Below are 18,707 nucleotides of genomic sequence, written 5' to 3'. Positions count from 1 at the left end.
GGACTTCATTCTATATTGAAGTTTCAAACTCCGTTACTCCTTGGCCTAGTCGTACACATTGGTTTACTTGTTGGACTAGCATCCAAAAGATAAATTTTTATTACTCTCATATTAATCGATAGCTTTACTAACATGAACTTGTCTTCCTAAACCTTGGTGTGGCATGACTCACCTCCGCTGAAAGTTTTTGCTTCTTTGCACTCAGATTCTTTTGACTCGCATGGTTTCTAATTTTCAAATTAAAGTGCATATAAGCTTATAAGTTAGTCCCCCGCTTCATGAGTGATTTTAATTTTTATACCATGAACCGTGATTAGCCTTCCCATTATTGTATTTATCAAACATGTGAATAGAATTTCAATTTTATTCCCAAGCCATTGGCTTTTTATTTATTATTTTGTTCTAAAAGCTTTGGAGGCAACATACAATGAAAAGAAGAAGAACAGCTGATTCAAAAAGCTTTATTCATATGATGACAACCGCAGATACATACACGTAACACGTCCATAGAGCTTTAAACCTCAAAAATATTACAAAAAAAAAAAAAAAAAAAACACCAAAAAGATATTCAGAGGATAAAATATAGAAACAGCACCCATCCCACGATGAAAATGTAAATACTTTATTTGCATAGAAAAGTGAGATGGTTGGCTCATTTTTTCCAGGCTGAGTGAGCTCTGCTGAGGCTTTTTAAGAGCAACTTCGATGAGGAAATGGTTCCAGCTATCCCAAGAAGGGTGCCAAATGCAATTAGGGTGAGGTTGAGGACCATGAGAGGCCTTGAAATTTGACCCCAGCATATCTTGAGGTAGAAGGCACAGGGAAAAATGATACAAATGCCAATACTCACAAGTGATCCAGTGAGGCTGAGAACATACCCAAAATACGGAACAGAGAGAGCTAGTGCTAGAATCACCAGAAGTAGGACTGAACCGACACTGCCCCGGATTAGAAACTTTGTTCTGGAGCTCAAAGAGGGAGGAAGGTTATGCTCAAGCTGGATAGCCATTGGTGCAAATTCAAGAGCATATTTGGTCATTGGTGTCAGCACAGTTGCCCACAGTGCAATCTTTGTCACTATAAGATGTGGAGGCATGCTCAGAGTGATTTGAGGATTCACCTGAGGACCATACAACTTGGCTCCCATGAATGCTAGGGATGTGTAAAGTGTTGTCACTAGAGTGAAGCTTATTATTGATACCTGCAAGAATTTAAAACATATAAAAGGTTAAATTTGGAGAAAACAAAGTAAAAATATAGGTCGTATTTAGTTCGGTCTTGATGACTTTCGGTAGCTCAAGTTCGATACCTAATTATTATTGGCTCATTGGGTTATTACTTAGTCCAAATCCCCACCTACCAATATCGTTATCTAGCGGTTCCATAACTATTTCATTTTAGGTTAGAGTGTGCTCATACTCTAACAAATTAAGTCCATGATCACCGAGTTTCAATCAAAATAGAATGATTTGTATTGAAGTTTTGTTCACATCCTAATTAGATTGTTATCCAACAGTTGTGGTGATCTGAATTATTTCTTCATGGTTAACGGCGATCAAGAGATTGGGAATGATAGTTTATTTATGTACCATGTTCTAAATATAGATAAAGAATGAAGGAGTACTACATAGACTGGAGAAATTAGTTATTTAACTTATTATATATATGATTGGAGAGACTATAAAAAGTATACCTTGGTGAACTTGGATGGATCTTTCATGGCCTTGTATAAATTGGGGAAAACAATATGTCCTGCAAAGCTGAAGATATAAAGGCCAGATATTGCAGGAATGTTATGAATCTGGAGGGCAGGTATGGTGTGGTTCAATTTCACCCCTCCAAAAATGGCGGTGCATGCCACTGATATAAAAATGACGAGTGACATGATAACTCCGCCGAAGGAAAGGAAAGATATGGAAGAGAGATCTCTCAACCAAAGACTAGGAAGAGCTACGAAGACGGCAATCAAGGTTAAGAGCTGAGATTTCGGTAACTTAGCCCACGAAACATTGAGTTGAATCCCGGAGAACACTCTGGCTAGATTGTCATGCAGAGAGATGGTGTAGGACACAAGGGCCATGAAAATCTCCATGTAAACGAAGGATGCTGCTATAATTTTTCCTCTGGATCCAAATGCATTGTGTCCAATATCTGTGTAGCTTCTTGACTTGGGATGTTTGTCCAGACATTTTCCAAGGAGATGAGAACAATATGCACATATTACCCCAAGTCCTATCAATAGGAATGCAGAAGACCAACCCCCATTTTCTAAGGCATATGGAGTTGATAACTGTCCCAAACCTGCAACCCAAAACGTATGCAAAATTAATTAATTTACAACATATTTGTTGAAGTTTAAGTTAATATTTTTTTTTGTAGTGCAACTGGTGTGAAAAGCTAAATGATATATATAACGATTTGATCAAGGATTATCTTTGCAAAAAAAAAAAAAAAAAAAAAAAAAAAAAAAAAAAGATTTGGGTTGTTAGATAAAGTGTAAATGAAAATGCAGTCAATCTAATGACTAAGATATTGTCGATTAAACGAATGGTTAATATATTGTTGTTTAAGCGAATTTATAGCATGAAAGAGTACCTAAAAAATAAACGGTCCGTTGACTGTACAGTACCTAAAAAATAAACGGTCCATTGACTGTACAATATCTAAAAAATAAACGGTCCGTTGACTGTACCCCAAAACTTGTACCTAACTTTCTCAAGTTGTCATCCTTAATATAACCTAGAAAGCGTAAGCGATCTTGTATATATAAACACACAACCGAAACCAAAAACAAAGCTAAGTACTGTAGTTACATGCACATATTAGACCTTTTGATCAAATAACTCTAGTTCATGAAAAATTCATTACCTATGAGCATCCCACTCATGTTGATAACAGACTGAGTAACTGAATTGTTGGCCTCTGCATGGTGCTCAACAACACCCGTGACTCTCTTGCCGCTCTCGAAGCTTTGGTCACACGTACATACTTTGTTTTCCTCCAGACAAACGTTGCAGCTCAGATTCGCACGCTGCCCTGCGTCGCTCACAAGAACTTGATTCTGGTGTGGGAGGCAGTTTGATCTTGATGTTCCGAACAATTTGTTCCACATGTTCATGTCCTAGCTAAGCAAATAAAAGGTTCTAGCTAAGAGATACTTAGTGAATGCTACGTACACGAAGTGAAGGGGTGGTATATATATACATGCATGAACAGAAGCAATATTCCTACAGTACTATACTGCTCACTACTATCTGAAAGAAGCTGTAAGATGTATAAATTTTTGCGATCTTCCAAATCTAGAGGAATAAGAGGGGTATATTTTTATAACAAAATGAAATTTTGCAGGTATACTTTTAAGTACTATTTAGAGGTCGCACTTGGTGCGATGGCAAGTGCCTTCGCCCATGAGCGGTAGGTCTCGGGTTCGAGACTTGGGAGCAGCCTCTCCATAAAATGGGGGTAAGGCTAGCCGACATTCACCTCTCCCAGACCCTGCGTAAAACGGGAGCCTTGTGCACTGGGTACGACCTTTTTATACTTTTAAGTACTATTTGCAATTAGAATATGACTTTAAAAATTTGAAGATGTCTCACCTGATAGATACCCAGAGAGAGTTAATTAATTTGGTGTCCACCAGGTTGATGCTAATGGGAAAGTTGGCAAAGAAGTTGACGTACCTCCGTATAACCAGTTGGTGATATGGGGAGTAGTATTATCTCTTATAAAATGGTTTGGTTCTTCACCGATGTGGGACTTTACCCTCACATTCTCACAGGCCTCCTTATTTGTAGAGGATTTTCAAGCTTAATACGTAGACAACACAAACAATGTGACGTGGAGTACGTACCATGAAGAAAGTTGAAGTTCCACTTTAAAACTAATTGACAATATGAGAATGAGAAGTAGCCCAACATCTTGCAAGCCCTAACATAGTTTGGTGCTTCACCAATGTGAAACTTTGTTCTCACATTCTCATATAATTTGCTAACGCAACCAACTTGACCTCATAACTATTCCCAAATCTACCGAATGCATGTGAATCATGATCAAGGTGTTTCACTCATGTATTAAAATTAAATTTCGACAATTAATTGGCGGGAAAGGTGCACTTAAAAAGCACATAGACAATTATGCGTATGCCGACGCTAACTCCCTTTAATTAAGGAGTTAATCCCTCTGCAATTTGGCAACATCACGAACCGGCGTAACATGTACGATACAACAATCTTACTCAAAGGTTGACAGCGTTAGAAAAGAAAACGAAAAGCTAAGAGCTAGACACAACGTTAATTCTCCACTAAAAAAGTAACAACATGAATTAAGTGAATCAAACAAAATTTCCCACGTTAATAATTGGTTATCAAGTGGAATATCTTTTTCGGCCGAGATATGATGAAATCTATATATGAGTACTTTTGGTGTTTAAGGATTCATTTAGAAGTGCTTTTAAAATGACTAAAATGCTTTTGATGATAGTGTTTTGGAACCAATCATTGGTAAAAATGCAAGTGAATCATATAAAAACACTTGAAGTACTTCCTACAAGAAGCACATAACTGGTGCTTCCGGTAAGAAGCACTTTAAGTACTTTTGGAGTTGATAAAAAATATTTTCCCCAAAAACGTTTTCAATTATTTGAAAAACACTTTTAAACGAGCCCAAAGTTCAAATACAATTTCGGTGTATTGCATTGGCATCTCAACCGCTACACCTAAACAAACGAACATTTTTTTTTTCATATTTAAGTTGAAGACTAAATCAATCTAGCAGCAACTCATTACTAGCATTGTCAAGGTATAACATAAACGGCTGACAACCTTAGGTCCCAACACCAAGTACCTTCACATCAGCACCAAGAATATGATGACGCAAGAGCTTTGGTAAATTTCACGTTAGAAATCCTATGTATGGCTGAATGCGAATTTTCTCATACTCATTATTCTCAAAATGTATATATTCGTGTGGTATCTTTAATGTAAAGAATTGTATAACTAGTGTGTTGGATTTCTACCCATGAATCTCGGATTGGATTTTCACCCATGCATTACAGGTTCTAAACTCTTGTAATAGTGGTGTTGAGTTTCCACTCATGCATCCCGAGTTTGAAATTTCATCTTTGTAATAGTTTCGAACCCTTCATCTCTCCTTAATACTAATAACTTCTTTGTTTAAAATCAAATTCCATAAACTAGTGAGTTTTGTAGGAAAATGATGCCAAAAAAAAAAAGAATAAAAAGATGTGAAACGAATTAAGGGTATCAAATTGTGACATGGCCTACCCTTTGCCTCCATAAAACGTTTTTAGTTGAAAAATGCGACAAGACATAACTGAGAACATGTAGGGAAAGTTGATTCCAAACGAACCAGATGCGCCTGCCAAATAACCTTCATTCCCCTTGCAGGTTGGAGAAGAAAAACATATGATACCATTCATATTGCCTAGAACGCGTACCAAAGATTCTATGATATCTGCTTCTTTTTATGGATATTGTGGGAGTTGAGATCCTCTCTGGATTTTTGTGTCTAAATCGCAGACCGAGAAATCCAGACCAATCATTTAAAACCCTACAACCTCTATTTGTTTATTTCATTGACTCATCTCACACAAACTAAGGGTTCAAATCTCTCTCTCATTTTTTAAACGGTCCGAATTTTTTGATCCGCGTGCTTCAGACTTGGGGAGATCGGGAGAGCATAATTGATTCTACTGAGGGACACATGGTTGATGTTACTTCTTTGTGCCTTTTATGCACTGCATATCTTATTTAATTGTTGCATCTACTTTTTGACATATATGGTTCTAAGGCATGTCTAGACGGCTAACAAAAATTAGGAAAATGGGTTATCAAACTTCATCCGCATCAGTGCAAGAGATCGTGAAGAATGAGAATCTAGCATTTGGGTTTTGGGTTTTCTAAAAGAAAGCATGTTTAAAAGGAGATTAATTTAATTCGGAATGGGCAAAAATGACTTCTAGAGGGGGAGAAATGGCCATGGCTACAAGGACATGTTTGGCATTGTTGTGGGTTTAAAAAATTATTTTTGATGTGCTGTCCTGTGAGAATAATTAATTGTGAAATAAATCAATTACGTGTTTGACAAACTATGTTTGTAAATGCGCTTCGACACAAAGCACTGTCAATGTGCTTATTAAATTTTGAATAATACTTGTGTCTCGCCCTTGGTGGAACCTCCTCATTCTACCCATTTTATTTAACGAATTTTCTTATGCATATGTTATATTCGAAACTGGTCAGCTCCTAAATCATCATTTCAAGATTATCTATGCAAACTTCAAATACATATTGATAATTTAGTAATATGTATGTATTAAACAAATAAATGGTTTTGGTAACAATTAAGATCGTCATAGTGAACTTTGAATTTAATTTATACATATAAATGACTAAACGATTTCGGGTTCAGTTGATTTTATTTTATTTTTATAGAGATGCTCTTGAAATGATGATTTAGGAGTTGAACGTTTCTAATTATGTAATCTATATAGAAAAAATTCGTTAAATGAAAAAGGTGGAGGTAGAAGAGATGTAATTATGTAGAATGACAAAAAAAGAAAAGATAATGTTCAAAGTGTTTCTTACTTATTTGTTTTGCAAAATGAAACTTAATTTCACTACATATGCTCCTTTTTATAAAATCTGTGTCTTAATTTTCTTTTTTGCCGAAATTCGAGGTATCCCACGTTTCAAAAAATAAAACTAATCTAAATTTTCAATATTGACAAAAATAGAGATAATGTTCGAAGTTTTGCTTATTTGATTTTTATCCTTTAGTATTCATGTATAACCTACATTTAACTTATGGCCTCATAGGTGTATATAACCAATAACCCTTCTAATATAAAAGGAAGGCCTCACCTACATGATTAAGATCATAAGCTTTGAAAGCAAATTTCGTTGTCTTTCTCTACTTCTTACCTCTCTCTATCCACCATTAGGCTCATACTTCTCAAGTCTATTCAACCTCTCCACATTCTACCATTAATCTCATAAAATACACATGACACATAACAAAGCGAGCCATCAAAAATATGTGTCAACATATAAGAGCTACAATGCGGGTAGCCTGCCATACATAAGGAAAATTTTAACCACTCAAAATTAGAGAGGGTATAAATAAAGAACTAAGGCATAAGCCTCATTAGGGCTTTGTGTGAAAGAAATAGGAGAAAACCAAACTCTCTCCCTAGTCGGTCGCTTACAGGTGATTTCACTAGCATCAAATCACTTCTAGATCATCTATCTCTTCTTCACATCTCACTTTGGTGGGGAAACTTAGAGGCTCCAGGAACTTGGAAATCTCATTCAACAAATCTACGATGAGCAAAGATCCAAAAAGGAAGGAAAGAAGTCCGTTTAAGCTCAATCATTTCTCCTTTCAATTTGTGTTTAGTTTTGGTTTACCTTTCACTAGATTTTTGAATTTTCATGGGATAACGATTGGATTTTGTGTTCATACTTTCATTAATTCTGCTATAGTACTAATTTTAATGCATATGTTGCTCAAATGATCTTAATTTAATAAAGTTTTTCCTTCATTTTGGGCATGGCCCGTCTTTTATTCTAGAGCAGCAAAGTGAGTAAGTCCATTGTCATGGCATGTTTAGGCAGAGTGTCGATATGTTGTCTGCTGGGCGTGTAGGCACAGTGACTAGCGTGCTATGTGCTAAGGTGACCAAGAAACTCAAAGAATGGCGTCGAGCTACTAAGAGTGAGGACTTCATGACTTCAAGTATGAAAAGTGGCGCATATGTCTCCAAGTGCTTAGAGGAGCTTTGTAGACATAGATGGTTGTTGGGTCTTATACACATGGAGTCATATGATGATGCACCTCGACCTGGAATGTTCATCTGGACTCCAAATTGAGTTGTGTTGGCTGACACTAGGAGGGTGCCGAAGCCATAAAATGTAGTGATGTGGAAAATATGAATAAATTTAAACCTAAAAGTGCCTAAATATAAGAGTGCACTTGTGAGCGGGAATGAACCCATTTCACACGTGATGTCAGAGTATAAGTAAAGTATAGTAAAGTAGGATGAGAATCATACCATCGAAGGTAACCACCTATACCAAGATTTTCCAAGAATCCTCTTCGACCCGAAATCTCAGCACTAAAACCTGGAGGGGCGAAAAATAAGGGTGAGTGAGCCTAAAAATAAATCTTTGTAAAAACCTTTTCGAAAACATAATAACCCATTGCCGTAAAATAAGTATAGTTTCTAAAATATAAATACTACGTATAATAAGAAAATACTTACTGTAGCATGCAATATCTCAAGAATTCAATATGTCATAATATTTCGTAAATAAACACATGATGTCCGTAATCACATAATCTCGCATAAGCAAACATATCATATCGAGTGCTCATCGACACATGCTGACACACGAGTCCTAATTGCCTACAGCAATATAGGACATGACTGGCACCTTCAATGAATCCAAAGTGAACGTACAGTGCGATGTGAACATACACGTGAAAGATTGGCCTTGGTCTCGGGCGAGTACTAACACCGATGCAACAACGATAAGCAGATAACGTAAATATAATCATGCCGCAGTGATTCGATAAGTCTAGTCAACATAATACTATTCATGGTTGCAAATATAATTAAGACAACCCATAATAGTATGCATAGTTGTGCATCCCGCGTGATTCAGAATAATTACATAGTTTCTATCAACGTGCTAAATCTTATAAACGTTAAGCTAATCTATGTGTATCGTAGCAAATTCTTTATGAAATATATAAATGGAAACCAACAAATAAATATATACTACATAAAAGAAATGACCCACTTACAAATCATGTCGTTGGGTCGAACCTACCACCTAGAAATGAAACCATTTATGTAAATATAACGTACTAACGTATAAATGCGTTTTCGTACAAAGTACGACTAATAAATGAACTATTTTAAAACGGTCAAATTTCGAAAAACGGAGGGCGGATTCATATTTGGTACGTTGAGAAACTTAAGGAGGGACCTCGGGTTCCTCCACGTGCTGCCACAAGGTGGCTACACATGCAGCCACGCATCGACCATCACGCGTGCCACGTGCCTTCTTCGCGGTTTCCAAATTTTGCAAATTTTCTTCCTAACTTTTAGAGCTCATTTCAAGATTGATTCTTAACCAAATTCGATGATTCAAAAGTCAATATGAAGCTAGAAATAGGGGTGGAATTTTTTCCCGAAAATCCCGAACTGTCCCGAAATTTGACCGAAAAATGCTCTAACCGAATTTCCCGAAACCGAACCAATCCCGAAAATTTCGGTTTGGGATTCAGCCACATCTTTGAGAGTGTTAAGTAATCCTGAATCGAACCGAAGATTATATATATTTTTATTTATTTTTAATTTATAATTAGAAATTACTTGGACCGTTGGATTAGTTAAGATCTAATCCAACCGTCCATGTGAGTTAGGTCTTTTGTATTCCTCACTCCCTCAGACTCTCCCAGACTCTCAGTCGCTCACTCTCACTCCCCCGATGCTGCACCCATCATGTTGGTGCTGCCATCGTTTGCTCCAATTCCCTTCCGCCAAGGTCATTCCCACTCCCCACATTTTCAATCAACTTTCTTTATTAGTCTTTGTTCCAATACACCTCAGTGGGCTTTCTCAATGAAGATTAACCCTAATTTCCCAATTCCAATGGCGGATGACCTGGATGAGCTCAGCGATTATACATCGGATTACAAGAAGGGAGGCTACCACACCATCTCTATTGGGGACTCCTTCAAGAATGGCTACTATGTGGTGTAGAGCAAGCTCTGGTAGGGCCACTTCTCCATTGTCTGGCTTGCGTAGGACACAAAGAGCTCGGTCTGTATCTGTGTTATTGTGAATAATGCTGCTTGTTTGGTTACTGAGAAACTGAGGGAAAATGTAAAGAGTAGAGGAAATGAAATGTTATGTTCTGTAGATTGCGAATGGGAAATAGTTTCGGGTATCCCGAAATCCCGAAACAGTTTTGGGTATCCCTAATTTGGGGAATTACATATTTCAAGTATCGGTTTTGGGATATAAAATCTCATCCCGAAATGTTTTGATTTGAGATTCAGGTTGGGGGTTTCGATTTGGGATCCCGACCCGAACCAGCCCTAGCTAGAAATGTACAAAACCATATCAAAATGGGGCCGAGCTATGGTCGGCCTTGACCAGAAAAATGTTCTAAAGGTGGTCAGATGGTCACAGACCCTTGTTTGGAAAAACTGCAGAATTTTCTTCTTTTGAGGTATTTCAACGTCAACCCTTCACCAAAATGCCTAAATTGAGTCACACATCCATAATTTCGATGAGAGAAGTTAAATCTAATGTTCTCGACCTTACCTTAGTCGAAATTGACGAGAACTCGTCGGATAAGATGATGAACAACGGCAATGGCCACTATGCAGTGCAAGTTCCACGTCTGGGTTTGATGTTCACGGTGTGAGCTTAACAACAATGAGGAATAACAAGGTATGGTGGTAGTTTGATGGTTTGGCTCGTCGAGGTCGGCGAGTGATGGCGGTTCAAGATTACAATTTATAGAGAGTGCAGAGACGAGATGGAGAGAGAGATGAGAGAGCTCGAGGCTTTGTCCATTCGGTTTTAGCTTCATAGATGAATGGTGATCTGCCGTGACGTTGATGGGCATCATGGTACTTCGGCGACTCCGCATTTGTAGAAAGGGAGAATGATAGAGAGGGTTTGAAAAAAAGAGAGTTATGGTGAGGGCTGAGACAAAAAAAGATGGGGGAGAGTGAGCGATGAGGGAAAAAGAGAGTTGGAAGAGAGAAAGAGAAAGACTAAGGTGTCCGAGAGAGTTGGAAGACATATGAATGAGGGATGAGTATGGGGTGTGGGCCCTACATGGTACACAACCCAAGGCCAAAAAAAAAACAAAATCAAATTATCTCCCATAAACGTGAAAATACTAAAACACCATTTCCGATCGTAGTTATGTAAAATTTTAACCGTAGCTTTGATTTTGATTTTGATTTTGTTTGCGCCTACGCGTTCGTACCATCGAGTACTTCAAGAATACAATAAAATAGTAGCTTGTACATGTCACCAAATAACGGTCAACGAAAGTCAGCAAACTCACCTCAGGGGCATTTTCGTCAAATCACTCCATTAAAATTAATAAAATCGTAAAATTAGGGATGGGTTGTTACATATGACCTACCCCCAGCCTGTGCAGGTAGGGTTTTTTTTTTCCTTTTATTTATTTATTTTTAAGTGGCATTCTCCTAATGATCAGCGATAACCAAGAAGGTAATGAACTATCAGGTCTATAGGTTTGTGTTGACTTTGTACTCAATAATCTCCGTGCTCTGCTTCCCAAATTATGCACCTTGTGTTAGTATAACGATGTTGATTGCTGATCATCTTTACTTTGCTTCGAAGATACATCCATTGTGAGAAGAACAAGGCCGCCAAGTTGAATATTTAATTGGTGCGCGACTTATGCAAGTGAAGCGTGGGGCTGGAGAAATGGTGAGAAAATAGTCTTGGTGGTTTTGCGGCGGTCAGGAAGGACAATCTTGCATGAGTTACTGAATTTGCATGCCGGAAAGTCGCGATCACTATGTTAGGCGCGGTTTTGGTTGGTGAGGAGGATTTAATTGGCAACTGGGAGGTCCATATCTACATCTGCAAAATCTTCCATGGCTTGGGAAAGGTCTAAAAAGGCAGTTGTCAGTAATAACATTTTTAGAAGGATAGGATTTCCATTCCAAAATTTTGAAATCAGATCGGATCAGAATATTACAATTTTCAAATTTAGAATTTTCAAAATTAGAGTAATCTCAAAAATTTCGAAACATAATTAAGGAATTCATTTATTTGATAGGTTTTTGAATATTTCGAACTTTTTTTACATGCAATTTATTGTTCTTTATTAATATTTGGTATGTTATGTGTAAATTTACTTAATTAAGTGGTATACTAAGCATGTTTATCCTTTTTATTATACAAGTATGTTTAATTAATATAAAAAATGAATAGTTAGTGACTAAAACCAACAATAAAATACAAAAGTTGATTACAAAATACATAAGTTCAATAATTAACTAAAATCGTAATATGTGAGAAATTTATTTATCGGAACAAATTCATAAAAACTAGGAAAAAATTCAGATTGAAAATTTGAGATTCTCAAAAACTTTACTTGCATTTCAATCTGTTGAATTCAGAATTTTCAAACTTAAAATTCAGAAGTGTAATTGTCGGAATAAAAAACCATATTCCAACTTGCACCCTTAAACTCGGACTCCTCGCCGGATTCTTTCCATGCAGAGCCAACTGACCGTTTTATCATGGCTGTTCATGTACTTTTGGTCACCGTGTTTGCTAGAAAACTCACCTTCATATCTCTAAAGCAGAAACTACAAATTACAAAATATATTCCATTGAAGACCGACCATCAAGATTAAACGTCCGCAGGCTCCGGATAGAAGGATTCGGAGAGGATCAGAGTTCCCTAAGGGAGTTTGGACTTCTCGGAGCCCATTAGGCCCTATGGGCAAGGAAGGCCCAATAATATAATCCGTCGACAGCTAGGGTTTATATATCACATTCAATTTACATAGAGGTTCCTCCGCGCTTGAGAGAGAGACACACAAGGCTTCCCATCTTCTTACTGCTCCGTCGTCTCCGTCGTCTCCGTCTCTCTTCCTTTCTTCTGCTGCCTCCGCGACTTGACAACATGGCGACCCGTACGTACAATTCCCCACCTGTAATTTTATCTGTAAATTTCAATGTCTGTTTTCTCTGCTGTATGTGTAAATTTTGGGTTTGGATTTTGTTGGTTTGTACAGCGGGAGCAAGATCGTTTCTTCAGGTGGCGGCGACCGAAGAGGTTGCTTCTCCTCTCAGAGTCGTTCAGATCGAGGGACTGGTAAAGCTCTACGATTTCTGACTTTTTATTGTTCTTCTGCTACTGTACTGCTGTAGAACGATGATATCGAATTTGTTTGTAATTTTGGGGAAAAATAAAAACCCCAGCTCAAATTTTGTTAACATCATTCGAATCGATCAATTTTTGAGATAATATTTGTTTTGTGAAATCCCTGTTGGTTGCTACTGGAACTGGGCTTGGTGGGTTGCCGAATTGTTGGGTTTAATGTGGTTTTTGGTTTTTTCGAAAAACAGGTTATCTTGAAGATAATCAAACACTGCAAGGAGTTTTCGCCGGCTTTGGTCACGGGGCAACTTCTTGGGTTAGATGTTGGCAGCGTTCTCGAAGTTACTAATTGTTTCCCCTTCCCGGTATGTAGATGCAGGAGCTTCTGGTTTTTTTATTTTTTATATCTGAATGTCTTTCTTCCCTCCTCTCTTGTTATCAAAATATTCCGCTATATGTGTAACTTTTTTGTTCAGGTCAGAGAGGAGGATGAAGAAATTGAAGCTGATGGCGCCAATTACCAGCTTGAGATGATGAGATGTTTGAGAGAGGTTAATGTTGACAACAACACTGTTGGATGGTAAGTAGTTTTGATTTGTCAAATTATTGCTTCATTAGAGAAACAAAGCATGCCAAAAAGGTGTCAAGTTTTGTGTTTTGTAATATTCATCAGTAGCCCACATGTGTGTAGTATACACTGTGATGTATGAAGCTCTTTGAGTAATTGAGAGTCGAGTGTGAAAAGGGAAGATGTTGGTCGTAAGTTTCTCACTTTCTTTTTGTCCTGTGCAATATATAACTGTCTTTACTAATGTTTTTTAGGTACCAATCTACATTGTTGGGTTCTTTTCAAACAGTGGAGCTGATCGAGACGTTCATGAACTACCAGGTAATGATTTTGCAATTATTATTTTAGTTGCATGTACATTCACTTCTTTCATTTACTCACATTGTTTGTGGCAGTCATAACCCCACAGAAAAGAGTTTATGGCTAATTTGAGTTACTGAAATTTAAGAAGCTGTACATCTATGTGATTTAGAAATCTGCCTCCAAGTGTTTTTGTGGTTGGATTTCAACTCTGATGATAGTTTTGAAACCATTTAGTTGTAGGAGGATTTTAGAATTTGTAAGTTAATTTTTGCATGGATGCGTGGGTCAGTCATAGGTGGTTTTGTTGAATCCGGTTAAGGATTCAGCGGCAAAGCCAGTTTATTTTTATTTTGTGTTTTTTTTATTGTACTGGAAGAGTCTTCAAAAGTTTGCATCATAGGATGTTAAATATAGAAGAATATAGGGTATTGAGAATGCAAAATGACAAAGAAGAATTTTTTTGACAAGCTTGTGAAATGCATTTGCTCTTTTTTTAGAAAAGAGAGGAAGAGTGTAGTGCTATCCAGTAGCCACACTGCTAAGTAGCATTTAACAAACCAAAAGACTTTAATAGAATAAAGTAGGGAGAAGAGATGTTCTTTGAGGAGGAGCTTAGGTGATAGAAAGAAATATAAAGTTCCATGGGGTTGGATGGTTTCTCTATTTTGGCATTCAAATAAAGTTGCAAGGTTCTGAAAATGGACTGGTTGGTTGTTTGCAGATTTTGATTGTATTAAAGCGGTCATTGCTATCAAAAGTTTGATTGTTATCTGCCTAAAAAAATTGGCTCTTTGCTGTTACATTTCAGCCCATTTGTCTAGTCTTAATTTCATGAGCAATGTCCAAGGCATTGAAAATAAGGGTGGTAGTGGTGTGAAGGTGCAACCTCTTGATCCAGAGATGTTTGTATGAGGGACACTGATCTTTGATGCAACTCATGTTCACCAAAACTGGCTTTATGCAACACACACATAAAGCTAGTTCTGGTGAACATGTGATGCAGGCAGACATGTGAGGCAGTTTGAATGCTCATGTGTGAGCATTTGAAAGCCCTCTCACAGGTCTGCTCACTGATTCTTGCACTTCAACAATTTCCTATATGCATATTAAATACTAATTGGTATATTTTGAGTTTATAACAGATACCTCTAGTTTTAACCAAATGTAAATTTGGTTTCGATGTTGTTTGAAGTTTGTTAGGTGCGAAAATGATACCATACTCCATTGAATGAAAGTCAATTAGAGTGTTTGACTAAAATATCAATATTGGAAAAACTCTATCATGGAGACTTGTGTTTTTGGCCAAACCTCTTGTTTTGGCATTAATAAGCACTGCTGTAGCCTTGGGCTTGCAAAAAAGAAAGCAGCTAAAAGTGATTATGCGTGCTTTAGTTTCTACTGCATACCTGATCATGTTATTTTTGTATTTTTTTTCTTTAACATGGCTGTTGTTTCACTTAATTACTTATGTCTTTGCATAATTTTTTTTTTGTGTTTGTAGGAAAATATCAGACGTTGTGTGTGCATAATTTATGATCCATTGAAGTCCAATCAAGGTGTTTTAGCACTCAAGGCACTGAAGCTTTCCGATTCATTCATGGATCTCTACCGCACTAACAATTTTACAGGAGAGAAGTATGATATCATTTTTTTTCAGTGCTATTAAAACCTATACTTAGCCGACCCCACTTAATGGGAAAAGGCTTTGTTGTTGTTGTTGCTAGTAAAACCTATACTAATTTTTACCAAAAAAACCTATAGTAATGTATGGAAACTCATTTTGTTATTTGTTTTGTGGTATTAGGTTGAGGGAGAAAAACCTATCATGGGTGGATATTTTTGAAGAAATACCTGTAAGTTTGTTGAACTGGATTATTTCGTGCACTAGGATAATACAGTCTATAGATCCTTTGCTTTTATATCAAGACCTATTTGTTTAATTTCTCTGTAATATCACTTTTCAACTTTTGAATGAATGGTCGCAATTAACCTGTCATTTATTCAATACGTGGAACTACTAGTCAGAGACACTTATTGATGGTCATGCCAGTCACCTGTACTGGAAAAGTAGTCAGATAATTGTTAGAAGTAGTACTTTTTCTTTTTGATAAGAGAAGTAGTTCTTTTTAAGTATTTTAGGTCTAGCATATCTTTTAGTATGCTTTTAAAAAACAAACTTGTTATTGTTCCAATAATTTTGTTCTTTAAGTTGTTGAAAACTTTAAGGACCAAAAAGGATGATGCGCTCTTGGGTTACTCTTAAAAAACCAGAATAAAGATCTCAGATGTGTTCATTGTTTGTTATCAAGTTATGTGGTCTAACATGAATATTTCATGCTCTCCAGTTTTCCTAATAAAGGGTGGTGATTTTGGTGCCTCTTTTTTCATTTGTTTTTTTTTTGCCTGACGTTTGTCTGAAGGTTGTGCACGGTTTTACTATTTTCATTTGATATTTATGCTGCTTGGACTTGACAGATCAAAGTTTCGAATTCTGCACTTATCAGTGCCTTTATGACTGAGCTGGAAGCTGATACACCTGTTGTCCAGGTTTGTATATGATATTTTATGAGAAATTCTATACGAGTCTTGAAATTATCTTAGTACTTATTATATCTATTTGCTGTTTTAGTGTGATTACGACCGTCTGCAATTATCCACAAGCCCATTTCTGGAGAGGAATATGGAATTTCTCATTGAATGCATGGATGATTTGTCAATGGAACAGCAGAAGGTTTGTCTTCTCCTTATCTGAGTGTTCTCATGTTATGATTGCTCATTTGCATGTCTTAATTTGTGTCTTGTCTTCCAGTTCCAATACTATTACAGGAACCTGTCACGTCAGCAAGCCCAACAGCAAGCATGGATCCAAAAGAGAAGGTAATATATTTCATTTGAAATGGATTCTTTTATTCATGGTATTTGATAGATTCGTTATTATGGTGTTTGGTTTCGTTTTTTTTGGGATTTTACATGTTGATTGGCGTCAACGTTGCTTTTTAATGGTTTTATTATATGTGATTGGCATGTGTTTGTTCGCTTTACAGTTTTTTGTGTACTAGTCATTCAGTTTCCTCTTCTGTGTTTCATAGGTTGGAGAATATGGCACGAAAGGCCGCAGGAGATGAACCTCTACCTGAGGAGGATCCTTCAAACCCTGTTTTCAAGCCACTACCCGAGCCTTCACGTTTGGATAGCTTTCTCATAACCAATCAGATCTCAAACTACTGCAACCAAATTAATGGGTATGTTGCAAATTTTGTGGCCGGTAGACGCTATCCTCTTGTTTTTTCGGGCGAGGGGAAGTGGTTTTGCATGGCACTTTCATAACTACATATGATTCTTAATGGTAGTACTTCTGGCAATTCTAACCGTATTGTGCAATTTACAGGGTTACTGGCCAGAGCTTCAGCAGATTGTATTTGACAAAAGCGTTGCACGAGAATTGAAGTAAGGCAGTGTTTGAAATGTTAGTCGTAAGGAGAATTAACTTTCCTGTTCTGTTGTTCTACCTGTATAAGATGATGAACATTTAGAGATTTTCTTGGATTCAATTTTACGAATCTGTCAAGTTTTGAGCAATATTTTATGCCTTTAGACCCGGATGTATGATGATGATGGTCGTATTCTATTCTGATTCCGTTTCCTTTACTCTGAAAATTGTTTGTAATTGCAAATTAATCGTTGCTTTATTTTTTTACAAAACCACAACAATACTAAACTGATTCTTAAACTTGATCGCCCGGTTTGGTGGGCTCGATGGGATTGGGCCTTAGGGGTGGTTGGATTGGTAGGAACTTGTCAAACAGGACTTGTAATTAATGTATGAGAATCGGTTAAAGAGATTTTTTTTCGGAGTGATTCATCATTCCTGAACGCAGCATACAAATCTCTGTTGTACTGTGTTCTGCAAGTGTGCTTGTTCCTCTTTTCTTTCTGACCATGACAAGTCTGTGAAATAACTTTGATGACAAGAAAAAAGAAGGCGTTAGGAGACCCTCGTGGCTCAACCCTAGACACTTTAAGATCCTTTTTCAAACCTGTTCTTATTTCGAGTCAAGAGATAGATAAATACACATCCCATTGCATTGTTCGGGGGCGTTTTGTAGTGACTGAGGGGGTCAAAGACCAAGAAGTGTGTTAGTTATTAGTCAAGCATTCTTTTTATAGCTAGATCCAATCTCTTGGTCTCTGAGGAAAGGAAAAAGAATTTCATGTTATTCCTTTTCGGAAGAGAGGATTAGGAAAATCCTATTGCTTGTAGCTATAACTCACTCAATAAACAATGAACTAGACAAGTTCATTTAATTTAGTCACAAACTGTTCCATCCAGCCCACCAAACAAGACAGAAGTGCCTTGCAACCGACATATTTACTTATCACCCATTTTTGGCACGACATTACTAGGAGTAAGATTCTCTCCCTTCCTATTCTCATCCCCTTTCCTCCCCTCCTCTTCCACATTGTTTTTTGTCTTATTGTTTCTATAAAAAAAATTAATATAAGATGTTAACATGGCGTAATCGTAACAGTTCAAGTAGGAGGGAAGAGAAGAGGAGAAAGATTAGGAGGGGAGATAATCTTCCTTCACATTATTGCACCCATCAATATATATTTGGAGTATTTTATGGAGAAAAGAAAAGAGTAATGCTAGGGAGATAAAATTTGAAGACAAAATTTGTTAACTAAATGATGTGTCACCAATAAGAATGAATATATTTATTAATATTTAAGTAATAAACCAATCATCACTTTCACGCCTTTTAATTTCTAAAATTTTATTATTACAAATTGAATCGCCTTAGTATTACCTAAAAGAAAATGATGAAAAATAATCACGGGCGAGCCACGTAAGCAAATTGGCTCACCTTGTTCCCGGTTTTGTATTGGGGGATGAAACGATGATGCAAGATTCCTTGATATTA

General features: G+C 37.0%; 2 protein-coding genes and 1 long non-coding RNA gene across 3 annotated transcripts; 1 reads left to right on the top strand and 2 right to left on the bottom strand.

Annotated features, from left to right (window-relative positions):
- Positions 1-447: 447 nt before the first annotated feature.
- LOC126617854 (amino acid transporter AVT1H) lies at positions 448-3,215 on the bottom strand. The gene is made up of 3 exons (XM_050285940.1): positions 2,869-3,215; positions 1,694-2,301; positions 448-1,201 (listed from the first exon to the last, which is right to left on the bottom strand). Exons 1-3 carry the CDS (start codon positions 3,116-3,118, stop codon positions 653-655), a joined length of 1,407 nt encoding a protein of 468 aa, XP_050141897.1. The 5' UTR covers positions 3,119-3,215; the 3' UTR covers positions 448-652.
- Positions 3,216-7,795: 4,580 nt separating this feature from the next.
- On the bottom strand, positions 7,796-10,596 carry LOC126617851 (uncharacterized). The gene is made up of 3 exons (XR_007621555.1): positions 10,358-10,596; positions 8,072-8,141; positions 7,796-7,873 (listed from the first exon to the last, which is right to left on the bottom strand). It is a non-coding gene; the product is annotated as an uncharacterized LOC126617851 (long non-coding RNA).
- A 1,971-nt stretch (positions 10,597-12,567) lies between these two features.
- On the top strand, positions 12,568-17,442 carry LOC126617841 (eukaryotic translation initiation factor 3 subunit H). Its single transcript, XM_050285925.1, has 12 exons — positions 12,568-12,726; positions 12,829-12,908; positions 13,163-13,279; positions 13,391-13,494; positions 13,737-13,803; positions 15,287-15,420; positions 15,590-15,638; positions 16,261-16,332; positions 16,415-16,516; positions 16,595-16,662; positions 16,875-17,027; positions 17,174-17,442. The coding sequence occupies exons 1-12, from the start codon at positions 12,717-12,719 to the stop codon at positions 17,229-17,231; spliced, it is 1,014 nt and encodes a 337-aa protein (XP_050141882.1). The 5' UTR covers positions 12,568-12,716; the 3' UTR covers positions 17,232-17,442.
- Positions 17,443-18,707: the final 1,265 nt, after the last annotated feature.

This window comes from Malus sylvestris, chromosome 4 (genome assembly GCF_916048215.2).
Source record: "Malus sylvestris chromosome 4, drMalSylv7.2, whole genome shotgun sequence".
Classification (NCBI taxonomy): Eukaryota; Viridiplantae; Streptophyta; class Magnoliopsida; order Rosales; family Rosaceae; genus Malus; species Malus sylvestris.
Note: the sequence above shows the minus strand (reverse complement) of the source record. Positions and strands in the feature narration are given on the sequence as shown.

Bases quoted from the DNA above. Each gene is read 5' to 3' on its own strand.
- LOC126617854 (XM_050285940.1), bottom strand. From the start codon at position 3,118: ATGAACATGTGGAACAAATTGTTCGGAACATCAAGATCAAACTGCCTC. The intron at 2,302-2,868 runs GTAATGAATTTT...TTTGGGTTGCAG, and splicing joins CATGAGTGGGATGCTCATAG to GTTTGGGACAGTTATCAACT. The intron at 1,202-1,693 runs GTATACTTTTTA...AAATTCTTGCAG, and splicing joins ATCCATCCAAGTTCACCAAG to GTATCAATAATAAGCTTCAC.
- LOC126617841 (XM_050285925.1), top strand. The intron at 13,495-13,736 runs GTAAGTAGTTTT...AATGTTTTTTAG, and splicing joins GACAACAACACTGTTGGATG to GTACCAATCTACATTGTTGG. The intron at 17,028-17,173 runs GTATGTTGCAAA...TGCAATTTACAG, and splicing joins TACTGCAACCAAATTAATGG to GGTTACTGGCCAGAGCTTCA.